This window comes from Podarcis gaigeae (assembly GCF_964106915.1).
Source record: "Podarcis gaigeae genome assembly, chromosome: 4".
NCBI classification, from domain to species: Eukaryota; Metazoa; Chordata; class Lepidosauria; order Squamata; family Lacertidae; genus Podarcis; species Podarcis gaigeae.
In genome coordinates this window covers 42,649,100-42,675,867 of record NC_139677.1, presented here as the reverse complement: position 1 = coordinate 42,675,867, position 26,768 = coordinate 42,649,100, and the positions used below count along the sequence as shown (strand labels likewise).

General features: G+C 42.2%; 2 protein-coding genes across 9 annotated transcripts in view; one reads left to right on the top strand and one right to left on the bottom strand.

Moving 5' to 3' along the window:
• Positions 1 to 7,524, top strand: part of SCML2 (Scm polycomb group protein like 2) — a 46,902-nt gene extending 39,378 nt beyond the window's left edge. For all 3 annotated transcript variants that reach the window (XM_083734306.1, XM_083734307.1, XM_083734308.1), the window contains exons 12-15: positions 86 to 199; positions 1,125 to 1,406; positions 2,316 to 2,479; positions 4,484 to 7,524. In XM_083734306.1, coding sequence (XP_083590432.1) covers positions 86 to 199; positions 1,125 to 1,406; positions 2,316 to 2,479; positions 4,484 to 4,609 — 686 coding nt within the window. In that variant the 3' untranslated portion in view covers positions 4,610 to 7,524. The remainder of the gene's footprint in view (positions 1 to 85; positions 200 to 1,124; positions 1,407 to 2,315; positions 2,480 to 4,483) is intronic.
• A 4,212-nt stretch (positions 7,525 to 11,736) lies between these two features.
• The window catches only part of RAI2 (retinoic acid induced 2), a 100,427-nt gene continuing 85,395 nt past the window's right edge, over positions 11,737 to 26,768 (bottom strand). For all 6 annotated transcript variants that reach the window (XM_083734427.1, XM_083734428.1, XM_083734429.1 and 3 more), the window contains one exon: positions 11,737 to 13,938. In XM_083734427.1, coding sequence (XP_083590553.1) covers positions 12,167 to 13,834 — 1,668 coding nt within the window. In that variant the 5' untranslated portion in view covers positions 13,835 to 13,938 and the 3' untranslated portion in view covers positions 11,737 to 12,166. The remainder of the gene's footprint in view (positions 13,939 to 26,768) is intronic.

The following is a 26,768-nucleotide window of genomic DNA, read 5'->3' as shown; positions in this document are numbered from 1 at the left end:
CAAAGGAAATGCAGGGACTACACAAGGCAATTAAAAGTGGGTGGTTGTTGTTTTTTTAAAATGAATCCTTTTTTTCCTCTCCCAGCAAAAGAGGAAATCTCTGACAACAGAAGTACAAAGCGATATTCTCAGGATTCGCCATCCTATACTGCCCCCCTGTCTCCTAAACTACCAAGGACTGAAGCTCATCCCTCAGAAGGTAACTATTGTTATATTTCTTTACAAAAGAAGCACTGCATTTCTAGGCAGTCTAGCCCAAGAGCACACCAAAACCCACATGAATAGGAGGATAAGTAGCTACTAGCCATGATGGCTATGTTTCACCTCCGTTGTCAGAGGCTGTTGCCCTCGGGTCCTCCTTGCAAGCTTCCCATGGGCATCTGGTCACTGTGACCACAGCATGCTGGACTAGATGGGTGACTGGCTTGGTCCAGAAGGGACTCTTCTTATTTTCTCATGCAGTCCAGGCGTGTACTGGATTCTGTGGCAGGTACACCCAGCTTGGAAGGATAGGGGGAATATTCAACACAAATAACACACTAGGCTACTTCCTCAGGACTGCACTATATGGTGTAGCTCACTGATTTCAGTGGGTTTACATCTACATATATTGTTCATTACTAGGACAGGCAAAACAAGCTGCACGTTGATTCTAATGAAAACTGGAGAAATGAATATGTATAGGCATAGTTTCCTTACTTCACCAATTCGTAAATTACACCCCAAATCAATACACTTCTGGGATTACTGCCACTTCTACAGGAGCCCTTTTCTCTGAAATCGCCCTTGTTTGTGCATTTTTTATGGGGAATCTAGTTACCATATAGGCACAGTCCCTCTTACTTGTGTCTTTTCCACTATAATCTGGGGAGCGATGGTGCACTGGCAATAAACAGCATCAGGCTGTCCAGTGCAGATGGGGAAAATGCTGTCTTGTTCTTGTCTTTGAATGGAGGAAGCCCTTCCATTCATAGATGCCTGATTAGAATGCCAGCCCTTTTTACAGCAAAGTATTTGTAGACATAGCTCTCCCCCCCAAAAAAAAACCCTACCCTATTATCAAGGATATTGCCATAATACTTCCTAATGAAAATGCATTATTTATGTTAAATTACTTTATGCAGCGGAAACCTTGCCAAGTGAAGAAAATGGCACTTCCAAAGAACACAGATTTTCAGAGGACTCAATGGATTCTGCACTTAATTTAGTCAATCCCGCAAGCCCTAACTGCCGGAATTCCACTGAATATCGAACCTCAGGGAGTGCAGCCTATTACAGGAATTCTCTTCCGCCAGTGACTGCTACCTCAAACACAGCACCAATTCTACGGAGACTGTCGTCAAGTTCTGCTGGGAACAGCAGTTACTATGAAGTCAACAGGAATAGGCTGCAGAGGAGGATTGAAGGTACAATCTAGTTCTTTAAAAGTCCATGCTCTGTTTTGTCTTCTTAACTATATATAAACTCATATATTATTGCTTTCTTTTGCCTTGTTGAACAAAAACTAGTTTATAAAGCAGGTTCTGAACGTGCTTTGATATGCAAGGATTTGAAAAAGAAGTCAAAACCTGCAAAGTTATCAGACATGCCAGAAATCAAGTTAGCCACCCATTCTTGCTATGTAGAGATTCCTCATGTTGTAATGAGTTTATAAGGGATTGGCTGGTTGTAGGTCACTGAAGAGCCATTTCTGAAATGTAGGAAAAAATCATGCTTGAAGATTCCTGTCTTCCTTAACAGTGTTTTAGGTATTTCCTCAACTCTCCTTGATATCTCAGAAGTTGGTAGGTAGTTAATTCTCAGTTGTCACTTCTATTTTTGAACCTGCTGTACCTTAAATATAGTGTGGTGTAATCTGTATTATTCAGGCCTTCCTAACCTATGAAAGTCTGGCCAGATGAGCTAATTGTTGCATTTCACAAATACCAGTTCACTCTTTTCTGTAGGCAGAACATCAAGTGTAGTGGAGCCTTAAGAGAAACATACGTGATCTTTTATAGATATAAAAAGTCACCATATGGTATTTTCCCTCCTACCACCCTTCTTAATTAACCAGTAATGCAGTCAGATGTATATTTAACCACAGCATGAATAATAATAAAAAGCACTAAGTGTTTACAGATTGTTATTAAATATAATCCTCCTTATATGGAGAGGCACTCACAAGGAATGGCAGGGAAGGATCACCATGTAGAAATCTGCCCCCTCTTATTTATAAATGGAAGCCCAAGAACTTGATGTTGTGTGTCCAGAATGAGCTGGTTATACAAACGGCATTTCCACCTTCCTCAGTTTCTTGATTTTTTATATTTAAGCTGCAAGCTCCACAACAGGACCCGACCTCAGCACGCTAAAACGAGAACCCTCCCGTGTACCCAGTAAGGATCCTTCTATGTGGTCGATAGATGAAGTCATGCGATTCGTGAAAGAAGCTGATCCTCAGGCATTAGCGCCTCACGCAGAACTCTTCAGAAGACACGTAAGGAGGCTGTTTGCTTATATTACAACATTTAGTCTATTGTACTAAAGGACCCCTGACTATTAGGTCCAGTCATGGCCGACTCTGGGGTTGCAGCACTCATCTCGCTTTACTGGCCCAGGGAGCCGGCATACAGCCATCATGACTAAGCCGCTTCTGGCGAACCAGAGCAGCGCACGGAAATGCCGTTTACCTTCCCGCTGGAGTGGTACCTATTTATCTACTTGCACTTTGACGTGCTTTCGAACTGCTAGGTTGGCAGGAGCAGGGACCGAGCAACGGGAGCTCACCCTGTTGCGAGGATTCAAACCGCCAACCTTCTGATCGGCAAGTCTTAGGCTCTGTGGTTTAACCCACAGTGCCACCCTCGTCCCAGTCTATTGTACTACATGAGAGTAAAAAAACTTGGGCACAACCTTTGAGAGATTGTGGGGGTTTTTTCCAGGGACACAAACCATTTTGCTTTAAAAACAAAAAAACCCTATAGCAAGCTCACTTGAAGCCATCCATTGTGATGAATCACATTCTCTGTTGGGTTCTTCACTACAAATGCTCATTATTTCTCAAAGTAGAAGTCGCCTCTATTAGCCTGTGAAGCTTGACCTGTTATTGTGTAATTCTCTGGCAGCCCACTGGAGACTACATAATCTCTGCATTTTGTTTTTATTTTGGCAGGCAAAAACTTTCCAGTCATTTGGTTAAAAAAAATCCCAGCAAAACTTTTATTTCATAAAATTTTTATACTGCTTGATTGTTAAAAGCATACACCATCCAACCAGGCATTTTTGGTAGGAAACATTTAAAGGACTAAAATTAATTCCCAGCTCAAATTGAAATTGGTTCCCAGTTTGAGGCTATAGCTGACTGACTCCCACTACGAAAAGATGAGGCTGCTGAACAGACTCTTGGGCCTTGGGGTTGTTGATGCTGGTTTTTTGTATTTTAGATCATGTTGTGATTTATTCGGAAATGGTTCAGTTTGGTTTTGTATATTTTAATGTTTTATTTATTATTTTTGACTACTTTTGTTAGGTTGAGGGTTTTTTTTTCATGCTGTAAACTGCCTTGAGCATGAACTCTGGAAAGGCAGCATACAAATAAATAGTTTCCCTGCAGAACCCTTCCAATAATTTAGAATTTTCTTTGCTTGGCAGGGTTTCTGCTATATAAAATAATTTAACACAAATAGTGCACTTACATTCGGAAGCATTTTGGCAATATCCTTGAGACTAGCTTTAAAAAAAGCTATGTCTACAAATACTTTGCTGTAAAAAGGACTGGTATCCTAATTAAAGGTAAAGGACCCCTGACAGTTAAGTCCAGTCGTAGACGACTGGGGTTGCAGTGCTCATCTCGCTTTACAGGCCGAGGAAGCTGGCATTTGTTCGCAGTTTTTCCGGGTCATGTGGCCAGCAAGACATAAACTGCTTCTGGTGCAACGGAACACCAAAACCAGAGCAGCGCACAGAAACGCCGTTTACCTTCCCGCCGGAGCTGTACCTATTTATCTACTTGCACTTTTTGGTGTGCTTTCGAACTGCTAGGTTGGCAGGAGCAGGGGCCGAGCAACGGGAGCTCACCCTGTCGCGGGGATTCAAACCACTGACCTTCTGATCGGCAAGCCCAAAGGCTCAGTGGTTTAGACTACCTAATTAGGCTTCACAAATAGAAGGGCTCCTTCCATTCACAATCGTGACGAAGACCCTAGGTCAGCCTTTACCAACCTTGTGCCCTCCAGATGATTGGGATTACAGCTCCCATCTGTCCCTGCCAGCACAGGTGTTCTGGAGGGTACAAGGTTGGCAAAGACTGCCCCAGGTCATAATTTATCATTCTCTGTATGATGTTCCCCAAGGCTGTACTCCACAACCTACTGTATCTTGTTGAGCTTATTACACGCAGATGCACATTGTTTCATGCAAGCCTAGTACTATTTTTTCTTTCAAGGATTCTAGACCAAGATATTACCAGGTGGTTAATTCTTATTGTGTGCTCTTTCCACAGGAAATTGATGGAAAGGCTCTCTTGCTACTGAGGAGTGATATGATAATGAAATACATGGGACTGAAGTTGGGGCCTGCACTAAAGCTGTGCTACCACATCGAGAGACTTAAGCAAGGGAAATACTAGGCAACTGATGCACAACTATAATGTCACGTGTTTATTGGACAACCTCTCAGGTTCATCAAGATGGGGGAAGGCACAATACAGTTGGACCTTTGCCTGACTGAGCATCTTAGAAATGGATGGGAGATGGTCCATTCACTTCAGCAAAACAAGTTTCCAGCAGATCGTGTCCAGTGTTCCATTCACTGTGCAGTCCTAAACTGTCACTGGTTTCCAGAAGTTTCTTCCCCACAATATGAAATTTATTGTCAAGAGAAAGTAGTTACATTTTTGTATTTGCAAAACTTTCAAGGTGCAGGGAAAGGCAGTGCCATGGGTATTTTACATGGGAAGTTCTAAATATATTCGCAACCATTTGGCTTCAGCTGGTGCATTTTCATTCAGAACCAAAAGAGCTGAATTTCCAAAGGAATTAAAATATGCTATCAGGATCTTAACATTCTTTGTTTTGCAAAGGTGACTGAATTAATAATGCTAAACGGGAAAAGGTATTAATGTCTGCAATGAGTTCACTTCTCGGTTAACATCCTGATACTCCAGGAGATCACTATTCAGTTATGCTACATAGGTTTCCACAAAGGGAATAGCCATATGAAATGTTCTGTATGTGTGCGCGCTGTGTGTTTAAAAACAAAAGAAAGCTTTTGTAAAGAGTTTTAAATTATGAGGGGAATTTTTGTAGTGTTGATAATTTAAGCTGGCAGTATTTCTTTTTCTTTTTTGAGAAGGAAGTTCTCGTGGCTGATTTGAACAGCCAACTTTTCCAGGTGAGTGAACAAATTTCCTCCTCGCTCACTGGAACCTGTGCCACCTATCATTTTGAATCATTCCGTCTCTGTGGAGCTTAACATGAACATAAAACGTTCATGCGCTTGTATATTTGTGTGTGAGTACGATACATGCCTCTGTGCTGTACATAGTGTTCATTTTTTTGGAAAGTCTTTTAAAAAAGGTACTTTTGCACTGTGACAGATGACAAACTGTAGAGATAAAAGTTTTACCAGTAAAAACAAAACAAAAACCCCCATGCACAATCCATTTTGGCCTCTGTTTACAGATTGTTATGCGCAGTATGAGGCTTTGTGAACACTCTGCTGAGCACTATGATCATTTCTTGACACTCGTACAACTACAGGCTTCTTGCTGGAGGACAGGGTGGGGAGGGGAAGAAAAAGGCCTATAACCATTTCCTCTATCACTCCAAACAGATGATTTCATGCTTTCAGGCCTGACTGCACTGAAGTTTGTTAGGTTCTGTGTAATCCAGCAAGTATTTCTGCACGCAGCTCTAGTACTAGACGCACGGGTCTGAACTCCACAAAGCACCTTTTGCTGCATGTGGATCACCCTTGCTGGATGAAAGTGAATGTGTCTTCTTGCTGTTATTGACTTAACACCTGTCTGCTTTGCTTTCCATTTCTGGAGGGATAAGAAACAATCAAAGGACAGGTGGATTCACGCAGGGGAATGTCCCTGTACTATGCAATATTTTGGATTTTCATCATGTCGTGCTGAGCCATTTTGTTCTGGGAAGATTTCTGGAAAAAGGTGTGGTGACTTTTTTTTGTTCTGAATTTCTATCTTGCCCTCAGCTTCTTTTAAAGTAGAAAAAAAATTACAATTTTAACAAAGAAGTTGAACTGCACATGGATGTGTGTGTGTATTATACACTTTGGTGCTGTTTCTATAAGCTACAAGAAGTGCTGATAGTAAAACATTTTGCTGTCACTGCCAATATCATATCAGGGACAATTGTGTACATTTGCTGTGTAGGAAATGGAATGTACTGTATGTAATAGTACAAGTGATGATAGAGAAGATGTAGTCCAAAAAGGAAGGTAGATTTTATATTTCTTATTGCCTTTTTTATATCAAATGTGTCTAGTTAAAGAAAGTATTTTTACACATTACTCATTTGAAAATGCCTTGCTTGCTGGTATACTAGTATTACTCAGGTTTAGCAAAAAGTACCGCAAAGTCTCAAAACAATTTCCAGGCTTAAGTATTTCTTTAAATCACTGCAATATGATTTAAATGAGTTCACTTCAGAGGTGTGTTGTATTTTATGAACAGCCTGATGTTAATATTTGTTGTGTCTGCTAAATAGTTCCCTCTATTAAGTGTACAAACGATTATACCAGCCCAGAATGGCTTTGGAACTGTGCCACACAGCTCTTGCAGATGTTTGGAATCGAGCTGCAAGGGCTGCAATATATTTTATGAAATTAATCTTAATGAAAAATGGATGCATGACATGGGTAATGTGATAGCAAATACTTGGCATTTATGTTGGTGGCTGCAGTCTGTGAGACCCCCGCACATTTTTTCTGCAGTTATTGGCTAAGTGAAATTTACGCATACTCAAAAAATTACCAAATTTATCCACACTTTTTTAATCAGCGATACTTAGACAAACTTTTTGCTTCTAATGTGGCAATTCTGAATGCTGTTAATACAAACTAGCATGTGGAAGAGAGACACTGTAAAATACAATGTGTATTCTAATAACTGTGGCTTATTCCACTCCATGATAGAGAATATTAAAAAATAGATTTGAATATGGAGAAAACCCCAATCTTGCATGCATGTGGGTTATTTTTAGCCGTCAACTGGAAGAACAAGTATCTTATAGTTCAACTCATTTTATATAACCTACAGTTGGTTTTAAAATGTTTTATACAAATATTTTAGCCCCCTTCATGCATTTTGGGAGTGTGGGTTTTTGCCATTGAATAGGGGAAAGGGTGTGCATTGCATTGTGTACACGAAACAAGAATGCCATACTGAAACTTAACCTTGTACTATATATATAGCATGATATCAAACTCTTATCAAGTGTTTGTAACAGAATATATATTTTAATTATTTTCAACTTGATGTTTTCATCTACGCAGAAAATAAAACATGTTCAATGTTTATATGTTAGTTTTTTATGATATCAGCTGTACCTGATTTATGCAAGTAAATGTGTAATTGTACAAAGTTCTAAACACAGTACCAGACTACTAATAGTGCTTCAATTAGCCAATAGTTGAATTAGAGCGAGCCTTTCAAACAGACTATGTCATCTTTGCATTGAGCCCTGAACTACTTAACAAGACACACACAATTTCTCTCTCACCAATTCTATATCTTGCCGCAGCACTAGATGTCAAGATATTATACAGACTTCTATCACCAAATCCCACCAGTAAAGGACAGGTCCTTTGTGACACATATAGAGTTGAATACTTTCTGGACCAGAGGGGTTGCTAATGGTCTTAACAAGAAGCTGTTGAGACGATAAGGCTTGCCTTAAACCATGCTTTAAGAAAAACATACGTTTTTGCATAACTGTGTGTGTGGTTTTTTATCAGAAAAAGCTAAAATATGAGGTAAGGTATTCTGTTGGTCAATGCTTTACACCAAGTAGACCTTGAGCAAAGAAATACAGAGGGAGCATTGGTCCAGTACTTGAACTCAACACAAGAGAAGATGAGTGGCTATAAGCACAGAAGGGAAAGTGGGAGTTTCAGTCTCTTATTTCAAGAAAGAAAGGCACTTAAAAAAAAAAATTCAGTAAAAATCTTTGACCGTCAGGCACTGAATTAAAGGAATATCTGCTGTGATTTGTCACCATAGAAAGTAGACCTATACAAATACTGTTCAAGTTCATTCCAGCCAGCATCTAGCAACATGGTTCGTATTCAAAATGCTTAATTACCCATCTCCAGCCTTAGAAGTATAGCAAGGCATTTATTACACAGAGTTTTTTAACAGGCCTCAACAAAGGGATTCCTCTGCCCAGACATGGGATGGCTGTAGTGAGATCTAAACATTAAGTATTCTGCCCCTCTTTAAAATGTCGCAGTGACTGACTTGTCTCCTCCTTTCAGAAAATCTCACCTGAATACACATGCCCAGTTTCATACTTGGAACTACTGCTCATGGGTTCAAAATGGTTGGTTGACCTGTGATCTAGCATTCCAAAAAGTCCATTCACACACATCTACACTTTGTTTTTACTGCTGGGGAGAAGGAAGGAGATGCCAAGTTCAGATTTCCATGTAAAGGTAAAGGACTCCTGACAGTTAAGTCCAGTCGCAGACGACTCTGGGGTTGCAGCACTCATCTCACTTTACAGACCGAGGGAGCCAACGTTTTATCCACAGACAGTTTTCCCCGGTCATGTGGCCAGCATGACTAAACTGTTTCTGGTGAAACCAGAGCAGCGCACAGAAACGCCGTTTACCTTCCCACTGGAGCAGTACCTATTTATTTACTTGCTCTTCTGACGTGCTTTTGAACTGCTAGGTTGGCAGGAGCAGGGACCGAGCAACGGGAGCTCACCGAGCTCACCCCGTCTCAGGGATTCGAACCGCCAATCTGATTGGCAAGCCCAAGAGGCTCAGTGGTTTAGACTGCAGTGCCACCTGTGTCCCCTCAGATTTCCATACACAAGCATTTAAATGTTTTTGGGCTTTCCTGGAGAACTGGTTTCGGGGCTTGACTCACCAGCACACCTTGTGGAAGCACTTACATGCCCTCCAGCAAGATCCATGGATGTTTTCTCTAGGATCCCTGTAAGAGACACTGTTCATGCCCACCTCTCTCGCTCTGTCCCCAGAGAGAAAGCAGAATGGTGAAGAAACTTTAAATTATTGAAGGTGCACCAAAGGAGGATAGAAGCAAAGCAAATGAGAGTCAAGTCCAGCAGTTACAACACATGAGATGCAGCCCTGGATCCCTTCCCAGTGCCACAGAGGAAGTGCCGACATGATTGCAAGGCTCTTCACCCACCTCCAAATATTGCAACTTGTTTTGGTTGCTCATACAATCCTGACTGCATTTATAGTCTCCGATGACACTCTTAAAAATGACAGTAGTTAAAAACAAAGGTAGCAGCATTAACTGTGGTAATGAGACAAATCAAATTGACAAAAACAACCCCAATCCTATTATCAAGTAAAAGAGCAAAACAACACACAATGCCACAACAGCAAAGAGCCAAAATGGCAATCCCAAACTCATCAGCAGAAGACCCAGTTCTGCTGAAACAGTTAAACCTTTAGATGGCAGTAGAACACTGACCTTTCTACCTCATCCAACCTGCCGGTGCAGTAAATTCCACATAGGCGGTGTTGTCACAGAGAAAGTCGTCTTCCGCGTTGCCACCAACTCTGCCTCAGGATGTAGTGGCACAAGCAATATTTCTGTTAAAAAACAGTAAATTCACAGAGCAGGTGGGCAGTCCTCCCAAGCTGTTTAGGGCTTTCGAAGTAATAACTAGCATTGCAAATTGCGTCTAAAAATAGTGGAATGACCAATATATCTGGTAACATGATTCCAAGACTAGGCCCCAGTCATGATTCTTGCTGCAGGATTCAGCACTAACCAAAGTTCCCAAGTGGTCTTCAAGAGCTGCCCTAAAAAGTGTGCATTACAGCAGTCCAATCAAGATTTAACTAATAACATGTCTGATTGTGGTCTGACTGCACCAGAAAAGGACACAGCAGCTGAAACAACAAAAGCACTCTTGAGCTATGATCACCATGTGAGCATCTAGAAGAAACCTAAGAGCTCTACCAGTCTGCAAACGTGAAATTTTAAGGGCAACCTAATTTGGAGTAGGCTGACAATTCTTTCCCTGGTGTGGTCATCCTGTCCATCACTGACTGCAAACAGATTCAGAGCTTCCACAACCTCCACAGAATGAGATAACAAAAGAGAAGACAGAGCCTGGCATCATCCACATCCTAACAGCCACCCACTCCATAACACCAGGCGTCTCTACTCAGTGATGTGGAGTACACATTTTAAAAAAGCACTAGGGGATAAAATGGAACCCTGCAAGACACTAAGTCAGTGACCAAATCATCGATCACAAGCCCCGACCAATATCACCTTCTGAAACATGTCATCCTGGAAAAACCACAAAGCACCACAATCCCCGAAATCCCTATTCAGAGAAAACACAAGCTTTAAGAATAAAGGCACTGAAGCTGCTTGGAAGGTCCGATATAACCAATGTTGTTCCACTCCCCCTGTCTAGTCCCCGCATAGACCTAGGAGACTTTTTATTTTATGTTTTTCCATATTTGTACAGCTAGCTTTTGTATAGTTAAAGGTAAAGGGACCCCTGACCGTTAGGTCTAGTCGTGGCCGACTCTGGGGTTGCGATGCTCATCTCGCTTTATTGGTCGAGGGAGCCAGCGTACAGCTTCCGGGTCATGTGGCCAAAATGACTAAGCTGCTTCTGGCGAACCAGAGCAGCGCACGGAAACGCCGTTTACCTTCCTGCCGGAGCGGTACCTATTTATCTACTTGCACTTTGATGTGCTTTCGAACTGCTAGGTGGGCAGGAGGCTGGGACCAAGCAACAGGAACTCACCCCATCGTGGGGATTTGAACCGCTGACCTTCTGATCAGCAAGCCCTAGGCTCTGTGGTTTAGACCATAGCGCCACCCTCATCCCTGTATGGTTAATGAAATACAAATTGTCTGTCATTGGGCAGACTTGCACATAAATGTGTACATTAGGAGAAATGCACACTAAAATGATGGCAAACTTCAAGAGAACTTTTAACAACCAAACGGATGTAGAAATGTGGCAAAGCCAACTTAAAGTTTGGAGAGGTAGGAAACAGAGAAAAGTGGAAATTGTTAGCTTCCGTACTTCTAAGTGTATAGAAGATCCCAAGGCCATTATTTTGCATCTAATTCTAGTCAGTGGATTCCAGCGAACTGGGAGGAAAAAACCCCCAAGTATCCCTAACAACCTGATGCCTGTTCAACCTTGGTCTATATTACTACTCAGAGGGTGGGAGATGCAACTTGCCCTCACCCACTTTCAAATAGAAGTTAGCTTTTTTTTATATAGAACGGATGGATATACTTGTTGGACTATGCAAATGTAGTTTTGCTATAATATTAACATTCATCTTGTTTCAGTCCACATAGTTCAAAACGCATCATTGCTAAAAATGTGATGAAGAGTGCCAAGGGTAAAACTGGGTAATGAGCTTGGATTAGTTCAACAGCTCAAGAACATGACAAGTTAATAGCTATACAAGTTTCTAGACTTCTACCAAACCTTTTTGGACCCAGAGTGCAAATCATATATAAAAAAGTACAAAATACCGCAACCAAACTAGCACATACAAATATTTATTCCGAAAGTTCCATTCTACCCACCATTGTTCAGAATTACATCATCAAAGCACTTCATGGCAGTGAAAATAGCTCTTACCCCTCTGGCTCATTCACCCATTGTATCCCATTAAAGCTGCAAAGGTGCAATCCACTTGAAAAATATGCTGCTTTTTATTTAGTTTTCATGAAAAGTTTAGAGCGCAACAAGGTGGGAGGGGGACCCATTGTACAGGGAAGACGTAGCCAGTTCTCCCCAGCTGTCTTCCCCCCACCCAAGCTGCTCCATCCCCTCCCCCTCCCCTCCCCACTCCACAGTCCTCTGCCTCGAAATAACTTAAAAGATAGCTTAACATTTTAATGCAATTTAGAATGAAGTGCATCGCTTTATTTATAATAATTATACCTTAAAACATTCTAAAACCTCATAAATTACTTTCTTGGAAAAAAGGCCGCAAGCCGCTGCTTTTTGATTGGGAGAATGTGTATTTCCTGTGAGCTCATTTTCTTTAACTTGACACTCCTGTTTTTTATAGGTTTCCTAAGAGCCTCTGCATTATCCCGGGCTTCCGGCTGATTCTTCACATCGTAACACTGCAACACCGAGTCCTGGGGCATGTCCCTTTTGAAGGAAAAGTTTTTCGTCGAAACCCCCGAGAGGCCCTTTATCTTGCCGCAGAAAATGGTAGGCACCGCATCTTTGACAGAGACGATCACTTTGGCCGTCTGTGACGTGCTCACAATCTCAATGTTATTGCCAGTGGGTGGCTCGCAGGGTGCTATACTGGTCTGGTCCACCAGCCATTTGGGCTGCTGTCTCAGGAGTTCAGATGAGCCACTACTGATCACTCTGCTTTCCACCTTTGCCGGAGCCTCGTGCAGTTTGGAAGGAGCAAAGGGCAAAACCGCACCGGAAAGCTTATCCGCTGCAGAATGAGAAGCGCCATCCATTGCGGATCCAGATCGGGTGCCGTTATTGCTTGCTTCGGTGCTGCTAGCCTTCCGACAGGAAGTAATCGAGAGGTCCAAAGCGCCACCCTCCAGTGAGAGCTGGGAATTGTCCTCGCCTTCCTTAAGCAAAGGGGCTGTTTTCATGGACAGATCGAGGACCTCATTCTCATTACTCATCTTGATGACAGTGTGCCGGTTCAGCTGGGAAAGCTCTCTGTGGTGGATGAAATCGAATGGTTTGGGTTCTTCTTTCTCTAAGGGAGTCTGGGTGCCTTTGCAGGAATGCAAGACGAACGAAGCAGCTGGTTTCGGGCAGTCCATGTTGGCCTTAGACTCAGCACCGTGGGGCACGGGGATGGGAATGGGGATAGGAATAGGAACTGGGACTGGCAGAGGAACAATTACGGGGTATGGTACCAAGAGTGTGGCTGGCGGAACCAGTGGAGATAACGGGGAGCTGAAGGGCTGTGGCGGGGGGACAGAAGAGCAGTCTGGGGGTGGCTGATAGGGCGAAGGACCTAAGGCGCCTTGTGTGGGAAAGAGATCCTGCAAAACAGCAGCAAATCCTGGTGTCTGAAACACAGGAGGCAAGACAGACTCCTGAGCTGTATTTGATGGTTTCTGATCCAACAGTTGCGGCTGTCCCAAGGGAGCAGAAGAGCCCTGAAAGAGGTTGCTGTGAATGGAGTTGGCTGCACAGGGAGAACTCTGCGGTAACACCAGTGGGGAGTTTAAATGCTGGAACACATGTTGCTCTAAGAGGACAGGCAGTGGCACTGGGCCTTGAGTGGTCATGACGTAGGGAGTGTTGCCGTTCGGAGCAATCTGAGGGGCTGTGCTTCCTGCTACTTGGAGGTGTATTGGGAGAACCACAGGGCTGTCTCCTAAGCAAATGGGCTGAAGCACTGTGGCAGCTACCTTGAGAGCGACCCCGCTTTGGGATTCTGCTGGCGGTGTCAATATTGATGGAGCGGGGACAGTCACCAACGGCGAAAGTGCTTTCTTCATCAAGTCTGCTGAATTGATATTCCAGGCTTCTGCTGTTATCAGCTGGGCAACTCCATTTTCTAGCTTGTTGTTTGCCATAGCTGAGGGCGAGGTGGTAACATCCATAGGCAGGTTTTGCGTGTCCTTATATAGTTCCTCCATTTCGCAGGGTTTCCGAGGCTTTGCAGAACTGTAGTTTACATAGCTGTCACGGGCATCCAATTAATCTCTGGGCAGCCCAAAACATCCACATCAACACTACAGGCCTGCAAAAGAGAGACATGTTTTAAGCACGGCATAAATCGCTTGCTTAAAATAATAACTGCAACTTTCTCTTTCTTTCTCTCTTTCTAAGACCACCTGTCACCAAAATGGAACATTAAGTGTTTCCACCCTTTGGGGACAAGAAGTCCTATGGTTCTGTATCCTGGGCATATGTGTGTATAGAATATATGCATATACAGAACGTACATCTCTTGAGTGTTACTTGAAGAGTCCTGGGGAGCTTAAAGATAGCCATAAACAAAGATAATTTAAGGACTGAAACTACTACCGGGGGGGGGGGGGACTGCTAGAAGCAGAGCAAGAATTCAGGCTGTTCATTTCATACTTTTAAACAAAGCTTCATGCAATGGCGTCATATGACACAGGGAAGCAGCTGCACTGTTTACACTCAACAAGAGCCCCAAATTGAGGTGCCCTAAAAATAACTCATGATAAAAGCGATGCGGTCTTGGACTTGGAAAGCTTCAGTGCAACTGAAAGAATCAAATACTTTCTGCCTTGCAAACTCTTAAAGCCAGCCAATGCAAACATACCATTTGTGATAGGTCCATAGATTGTATTGAAGCAGCACCACAAAGCCCTGCACACAAACACACAACCACACACCCTACTTTGTGGGCTTTTAATCTGAGCCATATTTTAAAAGGAACTAGTTCTTCAGTGCTATACAATGACGGAAATAGAAATCTGTATTAAGAAAGACACACAGAATTAAAATCAAAGCTGATTTAGATGTACTCTGACAGCCTAATCTTAACTGCGCAGATGTCGGTAGGGGGGAGAGAGAGAGAGGGAGAGGGAGAGGGAGAGGGAGAGGGAGAGGGAGAGAGAGAGAGAGAGAGAGAGAGAGAGAGAAGCACTCTTTGTAAACCAGGAGTGGTTTAGCACAATGTCTAGAACATTCTGCCCACCCTCAAGGCACTAAGCACAAATCATTTTTGCTGTGAAAGCTTCTCCACCCTCACAGATACTAGAATTGTCAGATGTTTCTTACTTAAAAGGATGCTTCTTAATGCAGAACTTTAGAGCCCAAGGAGTCATATAAATGTATCACTTATTTCCTAAGAATCTTGCATCTTTATATTCTGTTCCTATCTGCCCTTTAGATTTTATACCATTTGAAACAAAATCTTGCTCACCACCATTATCTCAATGCACTGTTAATCTGCTCCCAAGTCCTTGAAGCGTGGCAGGCTACAACCCTAATCAATTAAATAAATTTTGTAGTGCTATTCTATAGAAGCAGCGACAGAAAAAAATAATCAGGCCAATAGCAAGAAAAAACAATGTATAATAATAAAAAGCAACAACAAAATGCATAGATCTATTTAAAGTAGATCCCAATCCAACTTCTGCCTACTGCTTGTCTACAGTTATTTTGAACTACTATAATGTGTGTTTTGACCAATGAAACAACCATCTTGGTTTTGTGTATTTGTATTCTATTTGTAATGCAGAGGAACTGCTTATGGTGTTTGCCACCATTCTGCATTAGGTTGATCTCTGTTATTCCTTTTATTCTTTTTTGTGATTTATTCTACATTTATTTATGATTACACGTATATTGCATTTTTTCTCCAAGGTAGAGTACAGGGTCCTCCCCCCGCCCCACTTTAGCCTCACAAACCGCTGTGTTGAGAGTAGGTGACTGGCTGAAGGTCACTCAGGGAGCTTCATGACTAAGTGTGCATTTGAACCCTGGGCCTCCCAGGTTCTAGTCCAGCTGCTTCGTTATTAACATACTTTTTTTCTCCCCTCTTTTATTTTGTTTGTGAGGCTTGTTCTCTCACCCACCCATTTTATTTTCTGTACTCTACAGAATAACACTATGATGAAATGTTGATGAAAAAAAGGCTCCACGGAAAACTTTTATCTTATGATGGGAAAGAACATTTTATCTTAAAAACAACAACTAGGTAACTGGATAATTTCAGGCTGTTCATTTTCTTTTTTCTTATATTCTTACTGGCAACACAGCTTAGTCATGTTAATGGTTACTCTGGCTAACTGCAAGGCAAACAAAAACAACCCGTATTTGTGAAAGCCCAGGACAAACAGTTCCAAACGTAATCCTATAAACACTGACAAATTTTAAGGCTATATACTCTGACAAAGGCAGATGAGCCCTTAACATGCATGCTATTGAGCAGCGGTCCGTTAGCAATAGCTGCAAACCCTGACCCCACACGGGGTGCTAAAGGCATAAATTGCCCTCCTCACCTCTCTGCATTAAAACATTAATGCTGTATTGTCAACGTGGCAGTGGCTTTGCTCGTTTCAATTGAAACGGAAGACTAAAAATGAATTCCAGCCACCTTTATCAGTGAGGATTTTCTTTTTTTTTATAATATTTTTTTATTAGTTTTATATAATACAGAAAAAAGAATAAAGAACGTATTGCAAAAATAAAGAAGAAAGGTTACAAATTTTTCTTACTCCTTTTTCCAAATCTGTTGGACTTCCCCACGTCCTCCCAACCCTGCATTCTCTGTGATGCATAACGTCTGCAATTTGTTAACTTGTTTCAATACTTATTATATCTTCTTTTTTATCATGTTACCCAATTTCAAATGTAATATAACCCAAATCATGTACATTTTCATTTTAACACAATAAAGTTGTTTCATTATTCTATCTCTGACTCCTTGTACCTTAATTTCCATTTCTTTAATTTAACATTACTGAAACTAGAATTTCCTAGAGGGTGCGTTTTTTAACATTCATACAACTTATAATGTTTTTGCAAATAGTCTTTAAACTTTCTCCAATCCTCCTCGAATGTTTCTTCTCCCAAGTCTCGGATTCTGCCAGTCATTTCGGCCAGTTCCATATAGTCCATCAACTGCGTGTGCCATTCCTCCAGTGTGGGTAAATCTTGTGTCTTCCAATATTTTGCAATCAGAATCCTTGCTGCTGTAGTAGCATACATAAAAAAAGTTCTGTCCTTCTTAAACACTCTCCGGTCCACCATGCCCAGAAGGAAGGCCTCTGGTTTCTTAGGTAAGGTAAATCTCAGTACCTTTTTTAGTTCATTATGAATCATTTCCCAGAAGGCCTTCACTTTCGGGCAGGTCCACCAGAGGTGAAAGAATGTCCCTTCCGCCTCTTTACATTTCCAGCATTTATTATCAGACAGGTGATATATCTTAGCAAGCTTGACTGGGGTCATGTACCACCGGTATATCATTTTCATAATGTTTTCCTTCAAGGCACTACATGCCGTAAATTTCATTCCGGTGTTCCATAACCTTTCCCAGTCTTCAAACATAATGTTATGCCCCAAATCCTGCGCCCACTTTATCATGGCGGATTTGACTGTCTCATCCTGAGTATTCCATTTAAGCAGCAGGTTATACATTCTCGAAAGTAATTTACTTTTTGGTTCTAACAATTCTGTCTCTAGTTTCGATTTTTCCACCTGGAATCCAACCTTCTTATCTACTTTGAAGACCTCTTGAATTTGTGCATAATGCAACCAATCTCGCACCTTGTTTTTTAGTTTTTCCAAGCTCTGCAACCTCCAATTGTCTCCAATCTTTTCAATGATTTCCCCATATTTAGGCCAATTGGCTTCCATATTAGGTCTCTTACGTGCCTTGGCCTCCACCGGCGAGAGCCACCTCGGAGTCTTACTCTCCAATAAGTCTTTATATTTTGTCCAGACCATTAAAATTGCTCTCCTGACAATGTGGTTTTTAAACAATTTGTGCACTTTAACCTTGTCATACCACAAATATGCATGCCACCCAAAAGCATTGTCAAACCCTTCCAGATCTAGGACATCAGTGTTTTCCAGTAAAATCCAATCTTTCAACCAGCAGAAGGCTGCAGCTTCGTAATATAACCTCAAGTCTGGCAGGGCAAATCCCCCTCTTTCTTTCGCATCAGTTAGTATCTTAAACTTTATTCGGGGCTTTTTGCCCTGCCAAACAAACTTAGAAATATCCTTCTGCCACTTTCCAAAGCATTCCACCTTGTCCACGACCTGTAGGGTCTGAAACAGAAATAGCATTTTTGGCAATACATTCATCTTTATAGCTGCTATTCGGTATCAGTGAGGATTTTCAAAGAGAAACATGGTTTTTGGAGAACTAGAAATGGTTCAATGGCAGAGGAGAAAATAATAGCCCCAGTTATAATCTCCACAATAGCTTCTCACTCAGACAGAAAACCTAAGGCCGCAATTGGCAAGTATTGATGTCAATGGGCTTAAGCACCCCTAACCTCTGACTGACTGCAGCCTGAGAGTGTTGCATTCAATTCCAACCTGAAAATGCAGCTGTTGCTTCTTTGTCCCAAATGCACCTTGTTGCACCAAATATAATCTAATACAATCTTTAGCCAAAGATTTCTCAATTCCTATTTTAAAATTGTGGCGTTAGGAAAGAGACGGTACTTACACCATGACCACTACAAGCAATATCATGTTCTCACCTGCCAATGTTTCTCTTTCTTTAACATCAATCCTCAAAAGCTGGCTCCATGGCTCCACTGCCCTACATTTTGATACAGAAAGGTTTCACACCATATATGCGCACACTAACTATAATAATAATAATAATAATAATTTATACTCCGCCCAACTGGCTGGGTTTCCCCAGCCACTCTGGGCAGCTTCCAACAGAATATTAAAATACAACAGTCTGTTAAACATTAAAAACTTCCTTAAACAGGGCTTGCATTCAAACAATAAAACATCAGGAGTTGGTGAAAGGAGTGGCTGTTGTGATAGCTATGGAAAAAATCTATTTATGACTCTGAATGAAAAGCTTTTGAGGATTAAAATTCACAATACACGCCTTATTGGCTAACTATGCAAGCTTTGGTTCATGCTCAAAAGAAATATCCTTGGCACTAAGACACTCTTCTGAAAAGGCAAGTTAGCAATATCTGCTGCTTGGTATATAAAAAAAAGACCAAGACAAGAAGTCGAAACGCAAATGGTCTGAACAGCTGCCACTTGATGATGAAGTGTTATCATAGCACATAATTTACCCAGGTCTTCCAGTATAAGCAAACAGTATATTGATCACACAGTCTGAGCCTAGGGCTTACTGATCTAGTAAACACATGCTCCGGGTGGGGGTACACTGACTAATCGTTCACACGTCACAAAGCTTGATGCTGTACAGACACTGCAGAGACATTGCATCAGCGATAGGAAGATGCAGATGTATAGCGGATAAATCCTTAAACAATTTAAAGAAAGGGCACTATTTCATTGGCTATGCTAAAACTCTTCTAATACGTGTCTACACATATGCAGCGAATAATGCAAGAATATACAAGGGTGTTGCACATCTTTGTCCAAAACATGGTGAAAGTTTAAAAACTATTTCCTCTTCTGTGCTTTGGATTGTTTTATTTGTTGCTGCTTAATTAATAGTGATCTCTGTTTTCATGAGAAACTAATGACCTCACAGGACACAGGGGACCTTCCATTCCCCTGCCTAATCAATTTAACTATGAAAAATAGTGAAATTATAGTGAAAATAATACTACAAAGGAGACTTGCAAGGCAGGCTAAGGGGATTAATATACAGAAAGCACAGGAAAGAAAACAGGTAACTGAGTAGGATCAAAGTATAAGACAAGATAAAAGACTGGTTTGCTTAAACTAAACTATCCTCCGTCTCCAAGCACTGCAACATTTAAGCCATACAGTTTTGCTATGCTAGACACAGAGAATAGCCACACCAGACTGATAATAAGTTCTATCATAGGTAGGCATCTTGAAGAAAAACCTATGGGTTTTTTCTCTCTTTGAAATACAATCAAGATATATTGTTTTCCAGGTTGAGCAGTCTCTCTCTCTCTCTCTCTCTCTCTCTCTCTCTCTCTCTCTCTCTCTCACACACACACACACAGTGGCGTAGCGTGGGTTATCAGCACCCGGGGCAAGGCAAGTAATTTGCGCCCCCTAACCCATGGATTTGCGCCCCCTAACCCATGGATTTGCGCCCCCTAACCCGTGGATTTCCCTAACCCCCAGATGTTGCGCCCGGTGCGGCCGGCCCCCCCTGCACCCCCCACGCTACGCCACTGCACACACACACTAGGTTTATTGGGCTGTATCCAACTAAACCCTACTCATAGTAATTGCATTGAAATGAACAAAGCTAACTATTAAATTCCATTGATTTCAATGAATCAGCTCTGAGTATGGCTTAGAAACCTATTTTTGGTACTGCTTTTCGTTGTTGTTGCCAACAGCAGGAGAAGGCTTAAGAAGTAGAAACAGAAAAATGAAGCTAACCTTTTTTAAAGCTAGTAGATAAATGACAAGTGTGTACATATCACACTCAAACACACACAAGGGACATCTATAAGTTGGCACCATGTTGGCAGCCCTGTTCACCTATGTTAAGTGAAAACAAAAAGATACTGAGTGTTATTAAGGGTTGGCCATGTACCATAAGATAGATAAATAACCTTCCTCTATTCCTCCTTAACCATTCAGCACACTGTCATGCCAGATATTCCACACACTCTCATTCCTACTTACAAAACTGTTTAATTTTTTACAGCAATGAAAATAGATCTGTAAATGCTGCTAGGCATCCCAGACTGGCAGAGATAAGACTTAAGTGCATGTGATGAATGCTATGTCATAGAGAGCAACATGCAAATGTTATTAAAGGAAGTGGTGATTAATTCCATTGTGTTTAGCCGCCGCTGAGAGCAGGGCACCTAAGTCATGTAGCACAGTTATGTGCCATAAGACATAATCAGAGCATTTGAATCAGGAAAATTGCCAAGTGTTTGTGCCCTTAATACTGTACATGCTTGTAGACACTTCAGATGCCTACTCAAATCTTCTTTGCTATTCATTTTTCATTCATCTTGCTGACAGGCATTTCTGAGCTGGGTTCCTACTTCAGTTGTTAAGACTTTGATTACAGCTTCCAGTATTTGCGCTTACAGCATAGATATGACATGCAAGGAAAAAAATGGAGCTGTTTTGAGAAAAAAGCTGCTGTAGGTAATCCAGTGACCATCATACAGCTGCCTCTTGATCACTGGGAGAAAGAAAAACAAAATCCAGTAATTCTGGGTTTTGTTTGGACCCTCAGCCAAGCACCCAAACACTAGTAAATGCTCAAAAATTACATCCTCAAAATGGTTAAATCAGGTAGATGATGCAGACTTTCACAGACTAAAAAAATCTGTGATATTTTATAGTGAAAATGGGAAAACCTTCTAAGGCTGCAAACTAGTACTCTCCAGTACAAACTAGTAAGGCTGCAAACTAGTTTTGAATAGTTGTGCAGTATCCCACAGACTGATCTAGAATGAACTAGACCAGGCTTCCTCAACCTTGGCCTTCCAGATGTTTTTGGCCTACAACTCCCATGTTCCCTAGCTAGCAGGACCAGTGGTCAGGGATGATGGGAATTGTAGTCTCACAACAGCTGGAGAGCCGAGGTTGAGGAAGCCTGAACTAGAATTAATACAACAAAGGCACAGTAATTTTAAAACCAGCCAAGAAGCACTGAGGTGGCCAATCAACCACCACATCCCAAGTTATGCCACACACATACCAGCCATGGTACAAATATGGGCTGTGAAGTCTAGTGTTGCATAATCTCTGCAAAAATGGAACCCAATGCAATCACAGCTACTTATCTATTGGGTTAGGCTTCTAAATGATTCTCTAGTGACAAACCCTCATTAGCCATTATGAGAACACAACATGGCATCAGTCATTCATAAGCATAACTTGAGACTTGGAACCTGTCACTTATAAAGTATAATAAAATGCCATAAATCCACCGGCAAGCAAAACAAGATGCCATCTATTTACTGGCACAGTAAAGACATAAAATCCACAAGGCTACATCTTCCAACTCATCCTCTTCAGTGCAAGAGATCTCACATTTCTGGCACCATAGTAAATGCCTTTCATGAAAAGATGTCCCACTGAGAGTCCTGTTGTGATTATTACTTTGGGAATAAGTTCTCAGGGCATACATAGGATTATGCTAGTATTAGAAGTATTTTTAAAATGGACGTTGTCTTAGTCTCCTTTGGGAAAAAATGTATTAAACAAATTATACTGCTTGCAATTAAAGTCCCTCTGTTGATGGATTTAGTTTCATTTTTCATGTGCTTTATAGTCACCAGCAAAACAAAGAAAAATGAGCTATTCTAAGAACACAGCCACTAAAAACAAATAAAGAGGGGTGGTTGGTTTTTTTTTACAAGTAACTCTTGAATTTTATTTCCCTAGTAACCGATACTGTCAGGACTGCCGCTAGGTCCCAGCTCACAGAGGACCAACGCCCAGTGGATATTATATACAAAAGTCTTTATTGAAGTTTAGTTTCCATTTCCAAGCTCTGGGCGCGCAGACCCACGTCTTAACGCTAGACCGGCTAAGTCCCCTCTGACTCACTGCTCCACCCACACCAGTTTAAGATTCTAGCCCGGCTCCACCTCTTGCGCTGCTCTTTCCTGCGTTGGGTCCTTCTGCCCTCTGGGGTTCCCTCCTTCCTGGACTCCTCTGACGCAGAGCCTCCTGAGTCTTGCCCCTCCCTCCGGCGGGCTTTAGGACCTGGCTCCCTTCCCGGGCTCCCCGCTGTGCCGCGCTCCTGTACATTTGAACTTGGCGCGCGCGCCCAGCCGGTGACTTTCCTTCTGACCGTTTCCCCGCTTCCTGATGTGGGTGTTGCCAAACCTGACTCCTCTCCTCCCTCTGGTGGTGAGGACACTGGTCCCGACTCCTGGGACTCCCCCTCCCCACTGCGCTCTGGTGGAGACGCTGGCCCTGATCTCCAGCTGCTGTTCAGGGACTCCCCGCTGGCCCCTCCCTCTTGAGGTTTCTCCCTTGGAATCTCCCTTGCTCTGGCCACCGGCGCTCCCTTCTGTGAGTCCTCCGATTCGCTAGAGAGGCTTGTGGAATAACTCTGGCTACTGTCACTGCCTGCGCCCCCCTCGTACTCCTCCTCCTCACTCTCCATTTGCTCCCCCTCCTGTGTCTCTCCTTCTGAACCCCTGACAGATACATTTTAGATAAAAGTAAGCCATTTAAAATGCATGATGATGATAATAATAATAATAACAAGGAAACATATTTTTCCACTAAAGTCTGACAGCTAAATATTTGCTTTATTTCAGTCCAAATCTATGAACTACCATTGGCAAAAGCCAGGGGATTTTAAAATTGGATTTTAGTAGATGCTTACATAAAACTTAATGGCGACATCATGGTCACACACATCTGATGGGCAAAGTCAGATCCAAAGCACTGTCCCAGAAGAAAACATCAGCCAAAGATCAAAATATTGTGACAGAATTAACTGTATGCATTCCTGTCCCTGCAAAGCGTGGCAGGATTGGGAAGCATAAGATGTCTTTGACTGAAAGGAATTTCATCTGCAAGGCTGTATAATCTAACTGTAGTGAATGTGATAAAAAATAACTGTTGTGGAGAACCGTAGTTCATCCAGTAGCTGGAGCTGCTAATAAAACAATTTAACTTTCCATTTCATTTTTATCATTAATATTAGTAATATGTTATGTAGGTGCTGACATAAAAATATCATAGAACAATTAAAAATAGTTTTAGAACTGTACAAAAATAACCCAGATTTAAAAGCAATACAAGACAAGCACCAAAGCTGGAAAAGCTAATTGAAACGAGTATGTTTTTGTTTCTGAAAAGTACCTGTTGTATCTCAACAGGAGTGTTGTTCCACAGGACAGGGACAGTTGCACCAAAATTCCTATCATTAACAGCATTAACCTGAAAAGCTCAGCTGGTTACAGCATGGTGCTGATAACGCCAAGGTTGCAGGTTTGATCCCCGTAAGGGGCAGCTGCGTATTCCTGCATTGCAGGGGGTTAGACTAGATGATCCTCAGGTTCCCTCCCAACTTTATGATTCCATGAGTTACTGTGGACCAGGCTTCTGATATTTTGGGGACCTGAAGGAGAAACTCTCCTTAAGAAAGTAGTGACCTACTGAGTACAGTCTCTCTCCCCCCCCCCCTTCTGTTGTACTGTAAGCAGAAGATTTCATTCGCTAGAAAGAGTCAGCGACTTTTTCTCCTTGAAGCTGTCATGTGCAAAATTCCAGTATCCTGTATTCTGCAGTAATTTGCAGCACTCTGGTGTTGATATAATGACATTAGAAATCCCTCCAGTGTTTCTCCAACAAAGCACCCATGTCCTGCAAATTAAAGCACACGTATCCACACATATAATTTCTCGTTTGGGGCAAACTGCTGCAGTTCTGTTGCATGCAGGTGACTGAACTAGAATGCTAAACTCTCGAAAGACAGAAATTCCCCTTTGTTGTGGCTCCCATGCTTAGGCAGAAGTGGATCTGTGGTTGTACTGGGCTTAAGGGAGGACTTGTGGATGAACCACAAGAGCAAAGTTCCTGTTCTGGTGCTGTTCTTGCTTCTCTTCTTCAAGTACTGGATTTGTCCCAAGGAATGTCCATGTTGTCAGCACCAGCTGGGCAGGAGAGCGACCGTGCATGACTGGCAGGCATTTTCTGCAGAGATTATTTTGGTGGAGCCACCTCTACTTACTGCTGTAGAGACGCTGGCTGATAATTATACAAACATAATGAATAAGGAGGGTAGCCTTGCAATGAAGATTTGGGGGGGGGGAGGGTTGTTAAATAGGCAAGGATATTTGTTCTTTTAAAAAGAAATCAAGGAGATGCTCACAGCGGAACTGGACATTGGCATGAGAAAGAAGTAACATGTTTTTGAAATGTCACGTGACTTCTGTGAGGATACAAACAGCCTTGAATGCTACTTTTATTTTTAAAAAGTTATATGTGTACTTACCTGTATGTGGTTAAGCTTATAAGCACTTATTTGTGTGTGCACTCGAACACACATATAAATCTGCCACCCTGGTTACATCTCCCTTTGATCCACATCACAGCAGGTAAAGACAGAAGCCAGGCAATTTACTTTTTAAATTGAATGCCTTCGCTTTGGTAAGCTGTCACTGTATCACAACAACTACATCAACAACAGTGAAGTAGTATGAAAAAACCACAACTGTCCCAGGTTATATACGCGCCAGTTGTAGGGTTACTTTAAAGATGATCTTCCACACTTCCATGAGTGGATTGACACCTTTGGAGCCAATTCAGGGGTGAGAAACCTAGTGCAGGGGCCAAATGTGGTTCTCTGAGTCTTTCTATGTTAACCTCAGACCTGGGAAAATGCAAACATACTTTGAGAGAAGTACCGTATTTTTCGCCCTATAGGACGCACCGTCCCATAAGGTGCACCTAGTTTTTTTGGGGGGAAATAAAAGGGGGGAAATTATTTTCCCCCCCAGGCGCGGGGCTGGGGAGGCTCGAGCTTCCCCCGACCCCAGTCCCCAAACAGGCAGCTCTCTGCAAGCCGTGGGAGCCCAGCGCTGGCTCCCGCTGCTTGCAGAGAGGTCCGCGAAGCCTGGACGCGCTGAGCTCAGCGCGCGCAGGCTTCGCATGCAGACAACTCTCCGCAAGCAGCGGGAGCGCTCCCGCTGCTTGCGGAGAAGTCCGCGAAGCCTGGAGAGCGAGAGGGGTCGGTGCGCACCGACCCCTCTCGTTCTCCAGGCTTCAGCGAAAGCCTGCATTCGCCCCAGAGGACGCACACACATTTCCCCTTCATTTTTGGAGGGGAAAAAGTGCGTCCTATAGGGCGAAAAATACGGTAATAGCTCTATAAATCTCTGAAATCTTATATTTTAGTACTACTGTTTCTCCGTGTGTGTACGTGTGTTCACTGATGAAAATGCAGTATGCATTATTATTATTATTATTATTTGAATTTATATACCGCCATATACCTGGAGGTCTCAGGGCGGTTCACAGAACAAAATCAGAATATAAAACCACAAAATATATAATCAAAATAAAAACAACAACCCTCTCAAAAAAACCACATTTTAAAAGGGCATAGGATGTCAATCAATTCAACCACTTAAAGGTGTATAATGAAGGTACTATACTTCTACTATAGTTTGTATGTAATATGAAAACTGCACAACTTCAAACCACAATTTCATTTTTCCTATATGAGGCTGCTGCATTAAATGGACCGTTCTAATTCATCATCATTGAACCAAAGCCCTTCTGGGCCATAGCACCAACTCTCCCTGAAAATATGATTTTCTATTTGACCTCTCTCCTAGAAATTAAAGGACACAGTTCAATAGGATTATAAATATGTTAAGCCTTGTCCTGACATGAGCAGTTTGCAGCAGCAACTTTTAGTTTTTGGAATTGTGACAGAATGCTAATAATAATGCCTCACAACACAATTCTAAGCATATCTATTCAGAAGCAAGTGTTACTGAATTCAGTGGCGCTTACTCCCAAGTCAGTGGGGTGAAGATTGCAGCCGCAGTCCTTCTCAGAGAGAGGTTGAGGAGGTGGAGGTGGAGGTGGCAACGAGCCTTACTGGGGGTGGGGGGCTGGCTAGTTCAACAATGAGGCAAGTAGGGAGCCCCCCCCCACTTGTTACCTTAGAAAACTATATTCTGCTTCATCATTGGCTCAGGTGCATTTAACACATTGTGGCTGACGATTAATCAAACACTTCAGTTCAAATGTCAAGATCCAAAGATTGTGGAGTTAGCTCCGAGAGAGTGAGTGGTCAAAGTGTGGCTATTCCACAGTGTGGAAGCATCTTCTGTAGGAATCTGGCATTAGTAAAAGAAAAATATCACTTAGTATTGTACTGTATGTGCCTAATTGCCAGAAGAAATATCAACAACCTCAGATATGCAGATGACACAACTTTGATGGCAGAAAGCGAGGAGGAATTAAAGAACCTTTTAATGAGGGTGAAAGAGG